This window comes from Lates calcarifer, linkage group LG13 (assembly GCF_001640805.2).
Source record: "Lates calcarifer isolate ASB-BC8 linkage group LG13, TLL_Latcal_v3, whole genome shotgun sequence".
Taxonomy (NCBI): domain Eukaryota; kingdom Metazoa; phylum Chordata; class Actinopteri; family Centropomidae; genus Lates; species Lates calcarifer.
In genome coordinates, this window is record NC_066845.1 from 20,232,508 (window position 1) to 20,251,014 (window position 18,507).

General features: G+C 40.1%; 3 protein-coding genes across 4 annotated transcripts; 2 read left to right on the forward strand and 1 right to left on the reverse strand.

The window, feature by feature from the left end:
- Positions 1–449: 449 nt before the first annotated feature.
- On the reverse strand, positions 450–4,394 carry ogfod2 (2-oxoglutarate and iron-dependent oxygenase domain containing 2). 2 transcript variants are annotated; one of them, XM_018668302.2, is made up of 7 exons: positions 4,115–4,389; positions 3,975–4,031; positions 3,108–3,218; positions 2,917–3,016; positions 2,191–2,315; positions 1,554–1,811; positions 450–1,357 (listed from the first exon to the last, which is right to left on the reverse strand). In XM_018668302.2, the coding sequence occupies exons 1-7, from the start codon at positions 4,247–4,249 to the stop codon at positions 1,091–1,093; spliced, it is 1,053 nt and encodes a 350-aa protein (XP_018523818.1). In that variant the 5' UTR covers positions 4,250–4,389; the 3' UTR covers positions 450–1,090. The 2 variants fall into 2 exon arrangements, with proteins under 2 accessions (XP_018523818.1, XP_050931252.1); XM_051075295.1 differs by lacking the exon at positions 3,975–4,031 and having other exon boundaries at positions 4,115–4,394.
- Positions 4,395–5,059: 665 nt separating this feature from the next.
- zgc:113436 (uncharacterized protein LOC503528 homolog) lies at positions 5,060–9,867 on the forward strand. Its single transcript, XM_051075263.1, has 8 exons — positions 5,060–5,548; positions 6,220–6,413; positions 6,509–6,620; positions 6,701–6,839; positions 7,031–7,085; positions 7,196–7,453; positions 7,527–7,643; positions 9,237–9,867. Exons 1-8 carry the CDS (start codon positions 5,380–5,382, stop codon positions 9,492–9,494), a joined length of 1,302 nt encoding a protein of 433 aa, XP_050931220.1. The 5' UTR covers positions 5,060–5,379; the 3' UTR covers positions 9,495–9,867.
- A 1,279-nt stretch (positions 9,868–11,146) lies between these two features.
- Positions 11,147–18,332, forward strand: abcb9 (ATP-binding cassette, sub-family B (MDR/TAP), member 9). The gene is made up of 11 exons (XM_018669191.2): positions 11,147–12,799; positions 13,650–13,764; positions 13,993–14,123; positions 14,243–14,448; positions 14,527–14,724; positions 14,818–14,946; positions 15,043–15,231; positions 15,590–15,763; positions 16,151–16,310; positions 16,887–17,023; positions 17,188–18,332. The coding sequence occupies exons 1-11, from the start codon at positions 12,115–12,117 to the stop codon at positions 17,503–17,505; spliced, it is 2,442 nt and encodes an 813-aa protein (XP_018524707.1). The 5' UTR covers positions 11,147–12,114; the 3' UTR covers positions 17,506–18,332.
- Positions 18,333–18,507: the final 175 nt, after the last annotated feature.

Consider the following 18,507-nt stretch of genomic DNA (forward strand, 5'->3'; position numbering starts at 1 on the left):
TGGATATTCATGAAGTGAGAGATATAATTTATGTAATTAAAATTATATTATTCCATATTATGTGTGTTGTCTTAAATCAAACGTGATTTTTATCTAATCTATAGCATGACTGAGAAATCTGTGGCTGGGTGATGTCAAAAGGTAAATACAGCCTACTATCGCCATATTTCTCATTTAAGAAAAGCTTGTGACTAACTGTTCAATTAAAACACAAGGTTTTTTTCATTTCCTGAAAAGTAAGGCTTGGGCAGACATAGTTTCCACACAACAGCACTGGACAAACACCAACACCAACACCAACACTGAACTGGATGTATTTCTAATACTGAACACTGCTACTGGTGCTGATGCTGAGCCTTTTGAAAGAGCACTCCACTGATATAAAACTTCTATAACATTGTCAGATTCATGATGGACAGTAAAATAAAACAGAAAAGATGCAGCAGAACCAGAGATTTCATCTTTTTATTTCATACTTTCAGACTTCAGCCCCAACCAATGCTGACGTAAGTGACATCTCTTAAGGCAACTTATCAAACTTCACAGCTCTCTGGAGAGACTGGACAGACTTCGATGTGTCAGTAGAGTTCCCCATTGAGTTGACTAAGTACTGGCAAAATGTGACTGATCAACAATTTAATTATACAAGTAAAGGTGCCATCAGTCAGTGTTGAGTAATAGTAAGGACTCCTGACTTTCAGCATCAGGACAGAAAAAGTCAGATTGTTGAAGCCTTAATTTTAAAACTCTCTAAATAATGTTTGGCACGAAATACAGTAATACTGTACATAAATACAGGAGCTTGACCAGTATTGTTTTTTTATTATTACTGGACTAATATTTGGAACAATAAAGTCAGAATTATACATGTCACAAAAGGGGACACTAGATTCAGTGTCTGAAGCCCAGAGTTATAGTGCTACCCCCATTTTTTATAATACAAATAATAAATATTAATCATTCCAATTTGGAATACAGTCAAAATGTCTCATTAGAATTAATGACTTTCTACAGTCACTCAGTGTAGTATTGGTTATCTATTAAAATCCTACACACAGTGTCATGCACAGGCCTGTAGCAGCCGGATACATTACGTCAACACACAGGAAACGTTCATCAGGGCACTGGAGTGTTTGGTGAACCCATCAGCGAAGCCCTCTCCTTCCACCAGCGTTGGCTTCCTGTTGCACATGGGGCAAAGTTTGTTACGTTCCTGCGAGGCTCTCATCCAAATGATGAGGTTCCAGCGCTGGCCAGAGGAGATGGGCAGGGCCCCGTGCATGTGTTGGCCCCGGTGGAGGAGGCCCTGTGTCACGCTGTGTTCAACCTCTGAACACTCTGTCTCACTTAAAGGAACCTGCAGGGGGGCAACAAAACCACTTGTTATGAGTATTTGTACACCACCAGTTATCAGCAGGATTTATTATCTTGGAAATATCTTATGTTCATACTTTTTTACCACAGAAGGGCATCACTTGGAATGACAAATATTATTATCAATAATAAGAGTGCACGTAAATTATTAGAAAATTTAGATTATTGTATGTAGTCACCTGTCTCATATCACCAAAATAAAGGTTTCCCTCAGTGAAGTCCTTGCCCAGGGAAACATTAAGAGTGACCTCTGCGTTGTCATAATGGTAGCTCAGGTCCAGGTCTTCATTCATGTCATATTTGACCACAAAGGCCTTGTGACTGTCCAGACAGCGGCCCCCACAGTCTGGGTACAGCAGGGAGGTGAGCGGATGTAGGTACTGCTCACGGAGAGGTGTAAAGAAGCCCTCGTCAAAACCCAGTTCATTCAGGAGGATCTGGGAAGAGAGAAAATGAGAAGAATATCATGAATAAAAGAATCTCTTCGTAACCCTCACTTTTCACTCCCTGACCTTCCTTCAGCTATACATATTTAAGTCAGACCTCTTCTGTGGCTTTAACATTTTATATGGTCCTAATTTAAGATTTTTGCTGAAGGGCTCCATCTTGGCTAAAAAACAACGACTGTCTTAAAAAATGTATCAAAGTCCCTGTATACCTGCCTTGAATGCCGAATTCCACATATTTCATGACCAATGCAGCCATGATGGGCCAAGGATCCAAATGTCAAGGCACAAAAAAGATAAAACATAAATGACTGAGCAGTGATTAAATGGTGCTTTAAGGCCTTTCAGGCAGTAGAGATGGATACATTACCCCATAATGGTTCATGGTGTTGGGTCTGCCCTTTGGGGCTGAAGACTGTTCAAAGTGCTCCAGCTCCTCCACCAGCTCCTCACAGAAGCTTTTCTCAAACACAGGGAAGCGATACACCCTTGGAGCTATAACAGGAACAGGAATTAACCAAAGATGCTCCACATCAAGTCAAGACATTTTTAATACAGCACCGATTCACAACAGAAGTTATCTCAGGGCACTTTTCACAGGTCTAGAATGTAATCTTCATAATATTATTTACAGAGACCCAAGAATTCCCATTCCCCCATCCATTGTTGAACTGTGATATAACTGTTCAACATGAACAAATGGCAGGTAGCCTCTGTTTGTACTACTACTTCTCAAATTTAAGACCTGTGAACTTTGGTGGCTAAGAACACTAAGAAACTAGCAAATATTCACATTTAATGAGCCAGGACCAGTGCAGGTGTATCACAGGCTGTTTACATAGTTGTTCTTCAGCTTGTAAAACATTTGACTTCATCAACTCATTTGGCCTTAATTGATTTCTTAGGACTTGTAAAGCAGGTGAAGAAATGGCATTAGGAATTGTCGGCTGATGATAAATTCAGCTGATGACTCTTCAAACCTCGTGGTGGGCTCCTCTAAGCAGCTGACTGAGGATCTGAAAATGAAGCTAAGTGATGCCTACAAAGGAGAGGAGCCTTAGCCACTGAGAGGAAATGAAAGTACTTTCCTGCTTACCTGCCTCTTCCTCCAACAGGTCTAAGAGACCTTCTTCACTGGTGGTGCTGCTTCGACAGTACTCGACAATCTGCTTGAACTTTGGGCTGAGGTAAGACTCCTGAGGAGACGCAAAGCGCAGATGTGTCTCAGCAAGGCGTTAATGACACACTGTAGATGACACTATTAGCACAGAGTGTTGCAGTAAATACCTGCAGATGGTAGACATGAGGATAGAGCGGCTGGTATGAGTCTTTTATAACAGCAGCTCTCTCAGCAGACGTCACACTGAGACGCCTTCGCCTGTCCACTTCCTGTGAAATCTAAACAGAGCAGATAGACACTTCAGTTACTGTTTGGAAGCAGAAGAAAAAGGTGAGCTACCTCATGATCCTGACAAGATAGAATGTTGTCTATTGATCACAACTTAACTATCTTGTTATATCATAATATAGGGCACATTAGGTGTGGATCTCCTACTTGTAACCTCTGCCATTTCAGCTCTATTCTCTACCAGGATGCCTCTTTCTCTTAATGCCAACAGGAAGGTCTCCAACATGAAAACAACTGGACAATTAGGTGACCACAACAATGTAATCACCCTATGATTAAATTATTATGGCAATATATATAATTTAATTATTATCTCTATTATATATATATATATATATATATATATATATATATATATATATATATATATATATATATATATATAAACACATTATATAAACAATTAATTTAATTTACAATGGTTTATTTTATAATTATCTATACCTTAAGAAGTTTTGTCCCAAAACAGTCTAAAAACCAAAGAAATTTCATTTACAATTATTCTCAAGTGGCTAGAAGTTGAGTTGTGAATTTAGCTAATTTATCTTATTATTATTATAAATCATAAATTACAATAATTAAAACCTCAAACTAGCGTTCAGTTAATTTTCTGTTGGTCATCTAATCCATTATTCATCAAAGTGCTGCGTGTATGAAACTAGTATCATTAATAATCTCTCTCTCTCTCTCTCTCTCTCTCTCTCTCTCTCACACACACACACACACACACACACACACTTTATTACCTCGTTGAGCACATCCTCAAACTGTTGATCCGTGACGCAACCAAGCCTCCTTAGCAGCTGTTTACAAAACACAGTTTACAAAAAGGAAGTGGCTCTCCAGTGTTATTTTTGTATTGAAAATATAACTAATGTGCACTCACTGGCTGGTAGTCCAGTCTGAACTGCTGCTCCGATACAAAACGAATGTGGAGTTTGTAGTCCTCCAGGAAAATATTATCAGTCGTGAAACAGTTACAGGTGTAAAACTGAGGCTTTCCGTCCTCGTCGTTTTTCATGTCTACCCCTTTCAAATGAATTACCTTAATAAAAATCCCCGAAAAACATAATAATGCCACAACTGACCTGCTAGACAGCTACTTCTGGGTTAGCAACAACAAATGCAACACTTCCGGTTCAAATTCTCAAAATAAAAGCGTCATCCCCACAAATCCTAAATGGACTACACACTACCAAAAAGCAGCCGCTAGCTCTCGACTGTACATTTCTAAAAACTGAGTGTGTCAAACATAGAACCCAAAACCTATTTGACAGTCATCAAGAAGAGAGCACTAATGCCACAATTTGGAAAGAGCCTAATCTTTAGAGTTGCAATTGCATTGCGCTCCTTCCCTGTTTATTTCTGACATAAAAACAAAGCCGACAGTGCTCTAATGTGAGGCTAACATGGCTGTGTTCATTGCCCTCCACTGGTTACTGTGTAATTACATGCCTCTCTATGTAGAAACGTTTATTTTGAAGACAGTCACAGGAAATTGACTATGCCGTTGTGTTCGGCTTAACGCTCGGTAGAGTTATTGGTAATGATGTAGTCATGAATGTATTGTCCTCCAGTGGTCGTAGTGTGTAATTACATTTTTTTACGTTTTAGTTTGAAAGTGTATACCGGAAAGTTTGAGTGCTTTTGCGTTTACCTTGCCTCAAATGGGCAAATTCGACCACCGTGTCCACTAAAGGTCAGAAAAACTTCAAAAAGTAGTTGTAGTAGTTGTAGTATTTACTCTTGTAGAATATGCAGTTGTTACCGAAGAGGTCATCACGACCATAGTACATGATCAAGAGAAAACAGAGTAGCATATTAATGCTTCCGGTGATGACATTCGAAATAAAACCTTGAAGCTTGTCATTGGCCTTTTCATTTTATAAAGGAGGGTGGCAGGTTCTAGCCTTTGTCAAGCAGGGGCGCTGATGCAGAAAACATACCGGTTTAATCAAAAGAAGAAGAGGAGAGAGCAGACAGGCACACGCTTTGTATCTTCATCCTGTTGTGATTTTATTGTAGATTTTCTGTCTTCGTTAGCAGCAGCTAGCACTGCTGCTAAATATGCCGATTGGCTCCCGGTATATTTATGTTTACTGAGGTGTGTAATCGCTGTCCTTTGTGCTAAACTGTAAAGTGTGAGCTGAAATGTTAAGCGTGGAGTCGTTGCAAGTTGCTGAGGAGGAGGTGGTTGAATCCAGCTCCAACAAACTCGGTGACATTTACACTTTCGTGGCTAAGGGTTGCTTTCCTCAGACGATGAATCCTTTACGAAAGAAGAATCTCAAAAGATACGCTCAGAAATTTATCATTGACGGTAAGTGTTATTTTAAAACATTAATTTACCAGCGGAAAAAAACACTGAGAATGCACTGCTGTCTTCAGCTCCAGTGATTGTCGGTTGACATCACGAACTTCCATTTCAAAAACTTGTCAATTTAAAGTCGTCTATATTGTCGGCGTGTATGTACCCCCTAGGACATAAAGTAATATATTATATGTATCTATAGACGTCTTTAGAGAATTCGGCTCACTTACTTAGTCTTTCACCATAACTAGCACTCCATACCAGGTACTTCTCAACTAAAAAACTGGCTGTTGGTCTTGCTAAATTATCATGAAACTATGAAAATAACACTCGAACTACTCACTAAAGTTGACATTTTCATTAGATAGGTGGTATTTACTAAATGCAGTGTGCGCCAAATTAAAGAAGGGACCTCAACTGTTTTCAGCAAGTCCAACGTTGTGTTCAATTAAATATCAACCATTCAAGACCAAGACCAAATTAAATACAGTCATATAGTAATGTAGTATAGTGTTGTTCTCTTCCTGTGCCAGAAGTATTTATTGAAAAATTACTCACAGTACATTTATCTGCATTCTGTGGTGCTCCTCTGTTAGTAGTTAGTAGTTAGCAACCTTGTTTTCACTGTCAGTAATTGTCAGGGATTTCACGTGTCCCCTTCATTCATATCTTCATTCAAGAGGGCAAGCTGTACTATGTGGGACCAAGGAAAGAAGAGAAGAGGGAGGTGGTGATTGAGGCTGAGAGGAAGAGGCAGATTTTCCTCGATTGCCACTTCAATGACATCGGCCAACACCTGGGCCAAAAGAAGACCGTCCACAGGATCCAGAGCAAGTACTACTGGCTTGGGATCATCAAGGATGTAGTGGATTGGGTATGTAAATCTTTATGTGTCAAAGCAGCTGATATTACAGGATACTATATTCTGGTGATATCGTCTATCCTATCTGATAACTATGCTTGTTTCAGATTAAAGTGTGTGACACTTGTCAGCACACAGAGAGGAATAAAAATCTGGCGAGGACTGTTCGGCCCATAAAAGTGGACGCACCCTGGGATATCGTTGGGATTGACATCATAGGTTTTTGCCTCAATTAAATCAGCAAATATTTTTTTGCTCTTTAATCCACAGCCTGACACATGTTTTTCCTCTTCTCTCAGGACCTTTTCCAGAGACCCAGCAAGGCAACACTAATGTTACAGTCTTCATTGATTACTTTACTAAATGGCCAGAAGCATTTCCAGTGCAAAAGACGGATGCTTTCTCTGTTTCAAGATGCATCTCCAAATGTATATACAGGTAAAAACATGCCACAAGACTTTGAACAGCCACTGAGGTTGAATCAGGGGTCAGATTAAAAATAATCTACTGTTTCCAAGTCTTTAATAAAAGGCCACTGCCTCTAGTTTAACACATGCTAATACCCTTAAATTTTTGTATTTATTTATTTTTACCTGAAATTGAACTAATTCTGGTCTCTGTTCAATTAGGTTTGGTGCCCCTAAAACAATAGTGTGCACACAGAATGCAGACTTCTGTGATGAGGTGAGATGTGAGTCACAAAGTTAAATCAAATGAACAGATGAATAAACTGATGGGAGATTTTGGTGCTGTTGTGGGTCACTTTTGTCAGTGCAGATACGGATGTTTTCCAGGTGACAAAGTTGCTGTGTGACAGATGGAGCATTGTGCAGAAGGTCTCTCCTCTGGATCAACCTCAGCTCAACCCGCTCCATGACTGCACAAGTCCATTACTGAAGGAAGCTATTGTGCAGATGGTGACGGAGAAGCAGGCTGACTGGGACGACTTTCTAGACCCTGTGCTGTTTTTGTTCAGGACGTCCACCAACCCTACGACTAAGTTCACCCCTTACTCCCTCATGTTCAACAGGAAAGCTAATTTACCCAATGAGGTAAGACTGTGGGAATAATCCATGTCTGTGTGTTTTGGTGTCTTCTAATGAAATATCATTTCCTGTCTTCTAGACAACACTGAGCCTGCTGAACTATGACGAACAAGAGCAGGATATGTATTCCACAAAGGAGAAGGCCTCAACATATATGTCAATAATGCAGGAGCAACAGAACTCAGTTAAGCAGCTGGTAATTCACAACATTTTATTTTATCATTCACAAATGAAAATGGATGTTGGTGATGGACTTTGTTCTTTATCTGGCTGTCATGTGTTGGCAGTTTTACATGCATGCAAAGTTCAGGAATGATGGTTCTCACTGCAGCATCTTTAAAGGTCCCAATATGGGGCCATTGCCTTCTTAAATGACTGGTCCACCTTCTTTTGATTCTGTCTTAAAACAATACCCACATGACCTTATTAACATTGAAAGAGTTGTAGGTGTCCTGACCACACTGGCTGTAAACCGATCACTTCCTTAAGCCATTTCAGTGAAGAGATGGATGAATATATTCCACACTCCTTGCTCTGTGCTAAAATCTTTTCATAAGTTCAGTTGAAGCTAAGCATGGACGATTTAACAATGAGGACTGTGGACTCTGTCCCTTATCACTTACACTGACATCATGTTAGTGACATCATTTGACACCCAGTATGGACAAAAGGAATGATTAAAGCTCTTTCAAAGTACATTTGGGAGTGTCACTATTGTTTTAAGTAGGGTATTAGTTTAGGAGAGAGAGGAAGTGTTTTTAAAGGACAATCGAATGCTGGATTCATGAAATATTCAAAGCCTCATTTCCTGTGTTTGTTTTGGGCCTGCTGTTTCTTTTTTTGCTGTTGGCCAACCAGACCAAGCTGAAAACTAAAAACTAACATCACTGTATAAAGTTATTCTGGCAAACATGTGAGCAAAGAGTTGCCTTTTTACAAATCCATCAGACACAGAGCTGCGTAATCTTTTATTTGTGTATTTCTGGCACCCTGACGTACGTAAGTCCAATATTCACGCTCCTGTCAGCTGTTTTGGTCTCTGGCTCTTTAGCTGCTAAATGCTCCCATATGTTCACCAGCTTGTCGATAACTTTGCCTGCCTGCTGCGTGGTCCTGGGCAGGTAGCAGTGTAAGGTCTGTTTATCAGAGCGTTCTTGCTGAACACAGTTGGTCGGATGATGAGAGCAGAGTTCAGTCCAGAAAACCAAAACACTGGGCTAAAAGATGCAAAAAACTGCATAGAAGTGAGGGGTTCTGCAGTGTTTGGTAATGAATTTGTGGGTTTGTCACTCACGCACATTTACACAGTTATTTTATTCACTGTCAGTATTAAAAAAATATAAAAGTTTGGTTTTATTCACTGATTGGCCACAGCTAATAGTTACTTTGTGAGATCAACCAAGTTTCCTGTTGCATTGTGTGCGTTTCTGTGTGCTCCAGACATGGTACCTGGCATGTATTGTGGCATTGTAGGGCATGATGTCTTTGTGGTGATATTTGTGTTGAGCACCATTCTTTTGCACAGTTGTGTTTTATATGACAGAAACTTGACTCTTACACCACAGATTTCGGTAACAGAATCTCTTTATTAACTATTGTGGATACAGAGTTAATACTAGTATTATTCATGCGTTACAAGACCACAAACTTGTTAACAAAGATATTCACAAATAAATACATTTAGATGCCTCATTACATAACTGGCAGTGTAACATGTGTAATGTGAAGAAATGATTCAACTGAGATGTTTTTTCTGTTTTGTGTGTGAATATGTGTGTTTCTCTTCCAGGTGATAGCCAATATGAATGCAGCCTACAAACAAGAGAAGAAGAAGAACGCCAAACGCAGGGCGCATAACATGCCCTCGATGACCTTTAAAATTGCAGATCCTCTGTTCGGTGCAGGAGATTCACCCTCACCCAAAAAATTGAAAGACAGTTTATATTTGTCTTTTCCTGTTGAGACGGTGCTGGCGACCGAGCAAAGCAACTCAGATGACATAAAGACTGACTTAGCGTATCACTTGGCCGAGTCTGATGTTCATTGAAAAGGATGTTTTGAAAAGAACTAGGAGATGACACACAGGCGGGGGAACGACTACATGTCATCACGAGCTGCCTGAAGTCTGGGACAGTAGACGGGAATCCAGATGAGTGTGATGATTAGTGCTACCAACACCTAGTCAGTTGAACACACTGTAGGTTGGTGTTTCACTCTTAGATGAATCTTGCACTTGGAAACTGGCCAAAGAAATGGCAGTAATCATTGACCCACATGAATTGTTGAGATTTTTTCCTCAATTTCCCTAAAATGTGTTGTTTCCTATGAAAATGGTGTTAACTTATTTGTTTTTACTTTGTTGTAGAATATATTTTTATGCTGCAATGCTTTGAAATAAAGGTATTGTTTCATTTGTGAAACCTTGGTGTAGAGCCATTAGTGGAGTCTCTTGGCCCTGCTGCCACCATTGCAGAATATAGACACTTAACACTCAAAAACCTGGTCTGAATGAGCTAATATCCAAATAATTTGTAGAATAAATAAGAAGCATTTGTAATGATGAATTTTTCGGTTTCAAATGTTTTCTTTGATTTTGGTCAGTTCTTAGAAGTAACAAATGTATGCAGATAAATGGGAGAGATGAGGCATTAATTTCACATTAAAGCTGTATTCATTCATTTTGTTGGCCACTTTAGAACAATGAAAAAGCTGAAAATTTCTGCCATTTTATAATGTGAAATTGTTATAGTAAACATGTTAGCAAATAGCTGCTTATTATCATATCCGACAGACACGGAGCAACATTAGCACTGATTTGGAGTCATGATTGTATTCACTTGATGAATTTAAGTCCTACATTCACTTTTCTTTCAGCTCTGTTTGGACTGTTAACTCCCAAAAATGCCCCACTCTATTCACCAACAACCACTGTCTGCTGTTTGGCGCTTGACAGGTTGTGTAGAATGAGTCTGCTGGAGCTCATTAGATGAAAACAGCTGCTTGCTGCTGATCAAAGCAGTGAGAGTGAAACACAACTGCAAAATTGCTGCTGTGAAACCAAAACAGTGAGCTGAAAGACAGTCCAGAGACCACAGGGCAATGCAGAGGTGTGAGTTAATTCTCTGTGGGCTTGTCAGTACAAGGGACCACTTTCACATTTTACATAGTCATTTGAGCCACTGCCAATATAAACAAATACTGATTATTGCTGCTTTTAATAAGGGTGAGTGAAAAGTGACACCTAGGGATAGATAGTCCGAATACATTCTACAAATTTTAATTAAAAATAACTTAATTATATAATTTAATCAAATTAAATTCATTTAATTAATCTGTTAGTCCTGTAGGAATTTAGCATACTATTTTTTTTAACCCCAATATGATTTTATCGTGACAAACTAGCTTCATGACTCGTGATCATTTCGAGACCGTTTTGAGATTTTATAATAAGATTAGGATTATGGCGTTTTACTGGGATTTTGCAAATAATCAAGTTCATAGAAACTGTGAAATCTTATCTTTCCAAAGAGGGGGGTCGCTGTTGTGTTTTAATCTGCTGCTCCATGCCTGGTGGGAGGAATCCCTGGATGGAGGGAACACACAACGTTCACTTCCGCAACAATGTTCTGCGTCAGATAGGTCAAAATAAAAAGAGGTATCACTCTTCCTTCTTTTCTGAGCTTATATAGCAGTTTCAATGTGTTCAGAACTCGCTGCCTTTTAGGTGCGTCAATAGTCTCATATATTTTTTCCATATAATACTGACGTAATTTTCAGTAACTCCTTAACAGTTGAAGGATACTGAGGGTGAGTGACTTCGAGCTGCCTTACTGGTCATTTCTTCACGGTAACATCAGATTTCTTTATCAGATTAAATTTTGTTTTTACGTGTTGTTTGGTTGTTGGCAGGTCAGCTAACCATCACCTAGTTGATTCACATCACACGAAAATCAAAACGCCTGAAGCTGTCATGGCAGCGTGTTTGCGTGTTTCTGCCGTGTGACTCCTCTGTGACATAGACGGTCTTTGATACCGGTGTCCACTTGGCTAGTGTTGGTTCATTCTCGTAACCCTACCTGACTCAGTGTGAGACGTGGATATTTGTCTTTTAACAAGTACACCATTCGTGCATCTGTGTATTTATTATGGATATAGCAAAACTATAGTAAATGATTTAAGGTTCTTGTGGACACCTGGTTGGACGTTAAGGGATTTATTGACATGGACGCATTTGTAACCCGACGCAACACGCCTCAAGGCTAATTGGTAACTTACATGGCTAGTAAATAATGTAGTGGTAATGTGACTGCAGAATGTTACCACCTTACTGGACAATTGTTTACAGCTTAGTTACGGCTTAAATTAAGCTAGTTATTCTGTACAACCTCATGTTTACTCTTTAAGCTACGGAAAACCGGAAGCAAATGTAGAGAAATTATTAAAATGTTCCTACTTGGTAGAGTCATTTTTGCTGAATTCCGAGTGATCTGAGAGCCCCATACACTGATTCTGCAGTATGTATGGTGTGTCTCTGAATGTAACACCTTGGTGTGACTGCTAACCACTTAGTGTTGTATTTTAAAAAGCCAGTTTTTGCTATTATAAGGGATAGTTTAATAGTAGTAGCATTTGACGTATTTCCCTATAACTCTGCCTTGATAATCAGCATGGATATCAAAGTAGGCGTGAGCTGCATTGTGTTATTCGTCCTACTGGACGTTGTCATCACAACTGTCCTATATACACATGGATCACACTTGATCATATTCAGAAAGGATGCTCTGGACTTTAACATTCTCAAGTCAGCACTGGACCTCTGGGGGACTGTGCTACTCCGAGCCTCCATTCTACTTGGAGCCTCCATAGGTGTATCATGGAACAAGGAGGATGGCCCACTGAGGGTCTCTTCACTCTCCACCCTCATTCTCCTCATCTGCTTGATCATCATCACCTACGCCCTGGCCAAACTGCTGATGCTGACTGAGCTGGAGCCTCTGACTCACAAGCCTTGGCTCCTGAGCCTGATATGCTGGACTTGTGTCTCCTCTCTGGGTGTCATGCTGCTCTGGAAGCTGCTGGGGAAGGAGCCCGGTTCGACGAGCAGTCAAAACAGCAGCATCAGCAGAGGAGGACGAGGCACTGAGGACACTGAGAAGCTGGTGGGGACAGCTGGTGAGGAGGAGCAGGAGGTGGGGTGTGAGAGGAAGCAGAACAGACAACAGAAGGAGGAGGGAAGCCAGGACAAGGAGAAGACCAGTTCTGGGGCTACACTGGGACGTTTGCTGACCTACTGCAGAAAGGATGGTGGGCTGCTGTTTGTAGCTGTCCTCTTTCTCCTCATCTCTGCTGTGTGTGAGTGGCCTTGACATAGTATTATAAACCTGTTTAGTGTTTAGTGACAGTGTTTAATCCTGTCTGTTACAAAGGATTGCAACACTTGTGTAATATATCAGAAGAACCTTACTTTGACAGTTGTGTTAAAGTACTGAGCCTGTAGGTTATGACTGTGTTACTCATTTCACATTACACAACCCTTACAGCTTTTGTTGTCATAAAAAGCGACATTAAAAAGTACAAAGGTCTTGGATTCCTTATCTTCCACCACTGGAGCCAATGCAGATGGACCTTATAACACTTTATTGAAGATGCAGTACACTTATGGATACAGTCTTTTTTTAAATCTCATATTACATATCAACTCTCGTAATAAGCTTCAAAACAGTGCTCCATTACGTGTAAACTGTATGGCAAAAACACCTCACCTTCATAACATACAAACAGTGTAAATTTAGACCTTTGGAACAAGGGCTGCAGTTAATGATTATTTCTATTACTGATTAGTCTGCTGAGAAAAATGTCCATCAAAATATCTCACAGCTCTGTGAGACTTAAAAAAATCACTTACTAACGATTCAAAATACAAAGATATTTTGTTTATTGTCACAGAAGACAAAGCAAAGCAGTAAATGTTCACACCCGAGAACCTGTTGTTTTAGCTCTACTTTTAAGCAAATTTTCTTCAATTTCTAAAGCAAATTTGAAAACAGATTTCTCATTGTTGTCCAAGAGTTCTCAGTATGTATCTTGCATTTGCTGATGATAATTAGGAGAACCTATTATGCATAAATAATCAATTCCACTGAGATCCAAAAATATGTGGACAGCCTTAACATTATACAATGTTCTCTGTCTTTACCTCCAGGTGAAGCCTTCATACCGTACTACTATGGGAAGGCCATAGACAGCATTGTTGTTCATCAGAGCATGGAGTACTTTGCTAAACCCGTCATCACTCTGGCTGTACTGGCCTTAGCCAGGTGAGTATATACAGTACACAGGTTGTCTTGTGCAGTACACTGACAGTTGTAATTATCTTTTTCTTTTGACATTATTGGTCACTACAGAGATCAGGAAATAGAGTTAGCTGCTATAGTGACACGTGACAAACCCGCTTGACAAGATGTAAAGCAGATTGTTATGTGTCCTGTCGAACCAGAAAAATGGCTGAGCTTCATGATGTTTGACAACATTTTCTTTCTCCTCAGTTCACTTGCAATGGGAGTGCGTGGGGGAGTCTTCACCCTCACATTTGCTCGACTAAACCTTCGGCTCAGGAACCATCTCTTCAGAACTCTGATGAGGCAGGAAATTGCCTTTTTTGATGAGAACCACACAGGTGATGTGGGAACGCAATCCATCCATCTATCCATCTTTGATCAACTTCCTCTATTTATGGATCTTATTTAACATTAAAGCAGTCACCTAATGCTGTTACATGCCTATATCACCCTGTAGGTGACATCATTTCACGTCTGTCAGCTGACACCACCCAAGTGAGTGATCTCATCTCTCAGAATGTCAACATCTTCCTGAGGAGCACCATCAAGGGCGCTGGCTTCTTCATCTTCATGTTTGGGATGTCCTGGAAGCTCACACTGGTGACCATCATGGGATTCCCTTTCGTTGCAGTTGTCTCCAAAGTTTATGGTGAATACTACAAGGTAAAGTAGTTTTGTGTCTGAGTTGATGATGTATTTTACAAGTAAGAGTAAAGTAACCTCTATGTTTTATTTTTACAGAAACTGACCAAAGAAGTGCAAACAACTCTTGCAGAGGCCAATAAAGTTGCAGAGGAAACCATTTCCTCCATGAGGACAGTGCGGAGCTTTGCCAACGAGTGTGGGGAGGCCGACTCCTACTACGCCAAGCTCTTAATCATGTTCCAGCTCAACAAAAAGCAAGCCTTGGCTTATGCTTGCTACATGTGGTCTAGTTGTGTAGGTGTCAACAGTTGCTTCTTCAAAAAATATGTAAAGCTCTGGATGTTTTTATCGATAACTGTTTGTTACAGTAGTTGTGTGGTTTTTCAGATTTCAGAGCTTGCTTTAGAGGTTGCCATCCTCTACTATGGTGGTCACCTTGTGGTTACTGGTCAGATGAGCAGTGGTGCCTTGATATCCTTTTTCATATACATGCTCGAGCTGGGAGAATGTCTAGAGGTATGTTGTCTGTTTTATTTTTTTACTCAGAGTGTTCAAAAACAACTAGCTTAGGCTAATGCTCTGAACCAATACCTTGTGTTATCCACCCCACAGAGCATTGCATCGGTGTACACAGGTCTCATGCAGGGAGTGGGAGCTGCTGAGAAAGTTTTTGAGTACCTGGACAGGAAACCCAAACACCCAGCTGATGGCACAGAGGCTCCAGACACATGTACTGGTCTGGTTGAATTTAAAGACATCACGTTTGCTTACCCAACACGCCCTGAGATTGATATTCTCAAGGTTGGTCCTGAGGGATCTTGCTCCCACGCTTTGTTGATAAACCTGTAAAAGCAGTATACTACTCACAGCTGGTCAGTTTGACTTTAAGTAGCAGAGTTGAGGGTCAGTTTGCTAAAATACTGGGCCAATCCAAGCCTTTTATTTAATTAAGTATCTCAGTCTAATAGCAACTACACATGGTTTTGCACCAAAATGATATAGTTCTAGGGAAAAAGGCAGGTGCACATTTTGCGATATTTTATATCTGTAATGTAAATCCCAAAATATCAGTAGCTCTTCAGCCTCGAAACCCATTCTTTTTTTACGTTGACTTTTTAAGTTGAAAGGAAATAACTTCCTGAATTGGTTCCTTTTGTAGGGAGTGTCATTTACCCTGCGGCCTGGAGAGGTCACAGCCCTCGTGGGACCCTCAGGCAGTGGAAAGAGCTCCTGTGTGAGTCTGCTGGAAAACTTTTACTCTCCTCAACAAGGCCAGGTGCTGCTGGATGGAAAACCTGTTCACACCTTCCAGCATGACTACCTCCACTCCAAGGTCTGTCTGAATCAGTGCAATAGGAATAGTTTTAGGGATATGACAGGGTGTTCTTTTGAAGTAGTAGTAGTCTGAAGACATACATTTTTTAAATGGGTGACATTTATGCCTTTTTCGTTTAAAAAAGGCTCAGTAATTTCCTAAAACAACTGGGCACGGCAGTTTAAGCAAACCTTACTCAAACTGGAGTAAATAGTGCATGCATTAGGGAGTATGTAGGTGCTGATTAATCCACATTTGGTGCTCTAGTGAATATTTACAGCAGCAGGAAGGTGTATGTAGGATTGAGTTAAAAATAAACTACAGTTACTAGGATCAAGTTACTTTTGGTTAAGGTCTTCCACACCACTTGGAATCATCAATCCAATTGTTATTTTGTTTCTGCAGGTAGCTCTTGTGGGCCAAGAGCCTGTGTTGTTTGCCCGCACGGTCAAGGAAAACATCACCTATGGCTTGAGTGACATCCCCATGGAGGCTGTGGTGCAGGCTGCCACCAAGGCTAATGCTCATGACTTTATCACCACCCTCCCCAAAGGCTATGACACAAGTAATTATGAGATCTGTTTATCTGTAAGTCAGCCACAGGTGTACTGCATTAGTAATTGAAAAGGTAGGAACATGTTACACTTGCGTGACTTACTTAAGCCTTAATACAAGTTACTGTTAGGGTTAGAATCTGATTGTAATGTATCACTGTCACACTGGATTTCCTGCACTGGTCTCCTGTGAGACAGTTCATGGTTAATTCAGGCTCAGTGGGATCTACTCTTAAGTTTTAATTCAATCATTACTTTGTTTTGAAAAGTACTATGTAAATTAAATTAGAACAGATATTTATTTTTTTATTACTGACATAAAACAGCAGTTTTAATCCAGGTATTATCAGTCACACCCCACTTATTCTGGTGTATATTCGAGCCTGGCTGGGGACAATTGTTACATGCTCTCATTACTCTCATATTTCCTGTCTCCACTGTCCAAATGCAAATGAAGTCAAACATGCCTCCAAAATATAAAAAAGCATAATGTGTGACTATATAATATTGTTTAATAAAATTATATTCAGCTAACTATTACCTCTGCTTCACAAAGTTTGCAAGGTCACCCCTTATTTTTTTCCCAGGTGTTGGAGAGAAGGGCACCCAGTTGTCAGGGGGGCAGAAACAAAGGGTGGCCATTGCAAGAGCTCTCATCCGCAACCCACGTGTTCTTATCCTGGATGAGGCGACCAGTGCTCTGGATGCAGAAAGTGAGCACATTGTAAGTAAACTGCTACATTTACCAAAGCCAAATGACATACAGGAGACGGACAAAATAAATGCAGCACCCATTACATGTAATGCAATCCTGTATTATAAATGCGGTAGTCAATAATACAATGTATCAGAGAGGTGTTGATTTATCTCACTGACTATCTACTACAGGTTCAGCAGGCTCTGAACAACATCATGCAGGAGCACACAGTGCTAGTGATCGCCCATCGACTCAGTACAGTGGAGAAGGCACACAGCGTCATAGTGATCGACAGGGGCAGTGTGGCTGAACAGGGCACTCACTGTCAGCTGATGGCCAGCGGGGGGCTCTACTGCAAGCTGGTGCAGAGGCAGGTCCTAGGCATCGAGACAGGGGCAGAGGTCCTAAACCCACCTGAAAACCTCAGCTGGAAGTCTGATGGAGGGCATCAGCGGAGAAGACAAAGCAGCAGCAGTGCCAGCGAGTCTGAAAGCAATGCTCGGTACTGAGAAAGAACTGCAGTGTGTGGAGATGGGATTGGACTGCTGCGAAAACCATATATATTGTAGAAGATATTTTGTGCAGATATTCTGTAGTTTAAACAGGATATAGACCACAGAACACTCAAAATGCTCCAGTGAAATACACAACCTTGATATATTTTAATGAGGAATTCAAATAAATCATCATGTCAGAATCAGGTTCAGGTGAAGATCCACTTATGGATGAACTGAGTAGTATTACTAGGTTAGTTGGATGTATTAAAAATATTTAAAAAGGGTTAACATTGCCACTGGATATAAAACTTGAATGAATGACCAATATAATCAGCAACCGATAGATAGCTTTAAGAATAAGCAATATTTTGCTGTTGTACTGTAAAAGATTGTGTTTGTTAGTATATTTTAATACCTCATCATAGCACTCCAGACAGAGAAATTGTTGTTTTATTGCAGTCTCCCTCGGGATGTGCTTTTGCTTATTTTGCCATAGTAAATACTGTGTGTAAATACTTGGTGTTTCTTTTCAAGGTGGTTAAATTATAATATTTTTGTTATTCCTCAAGCAAGGGTGGTAATGGTTGTGGTTACAAAGAAAAGATGCGTGCCTTTGACTGTGGAGCTCAATGCACTATAGGGATCTGATCTGTTAGTGATAAAATGAATTAATGGCGCTACACATACATAATATGATTGTATAGATGACTGTAAATAAACAATATATGTGATGAACACTGTGAAAATATACGAAATGTAATCCTTCATGCTTACAAATATGTTGGATTAATGCCATATGCTACATTCAGGTTCTCCTGGTAAAAACCCCCTTCAGTTTTCAGCCAATGGAAACGTGAGCATACTAGTGACTGTGAATAATATGCACACCGTAATGGCTCATGAATAGCGTTATGGCTGGAGTTGTATCACAATATTTTGACTTTCATTTTAATCGCGTGTTAAATTTATCATGTTGGTGCAATGTCATTGAAATTCAACTAAAGCTGAAACAAT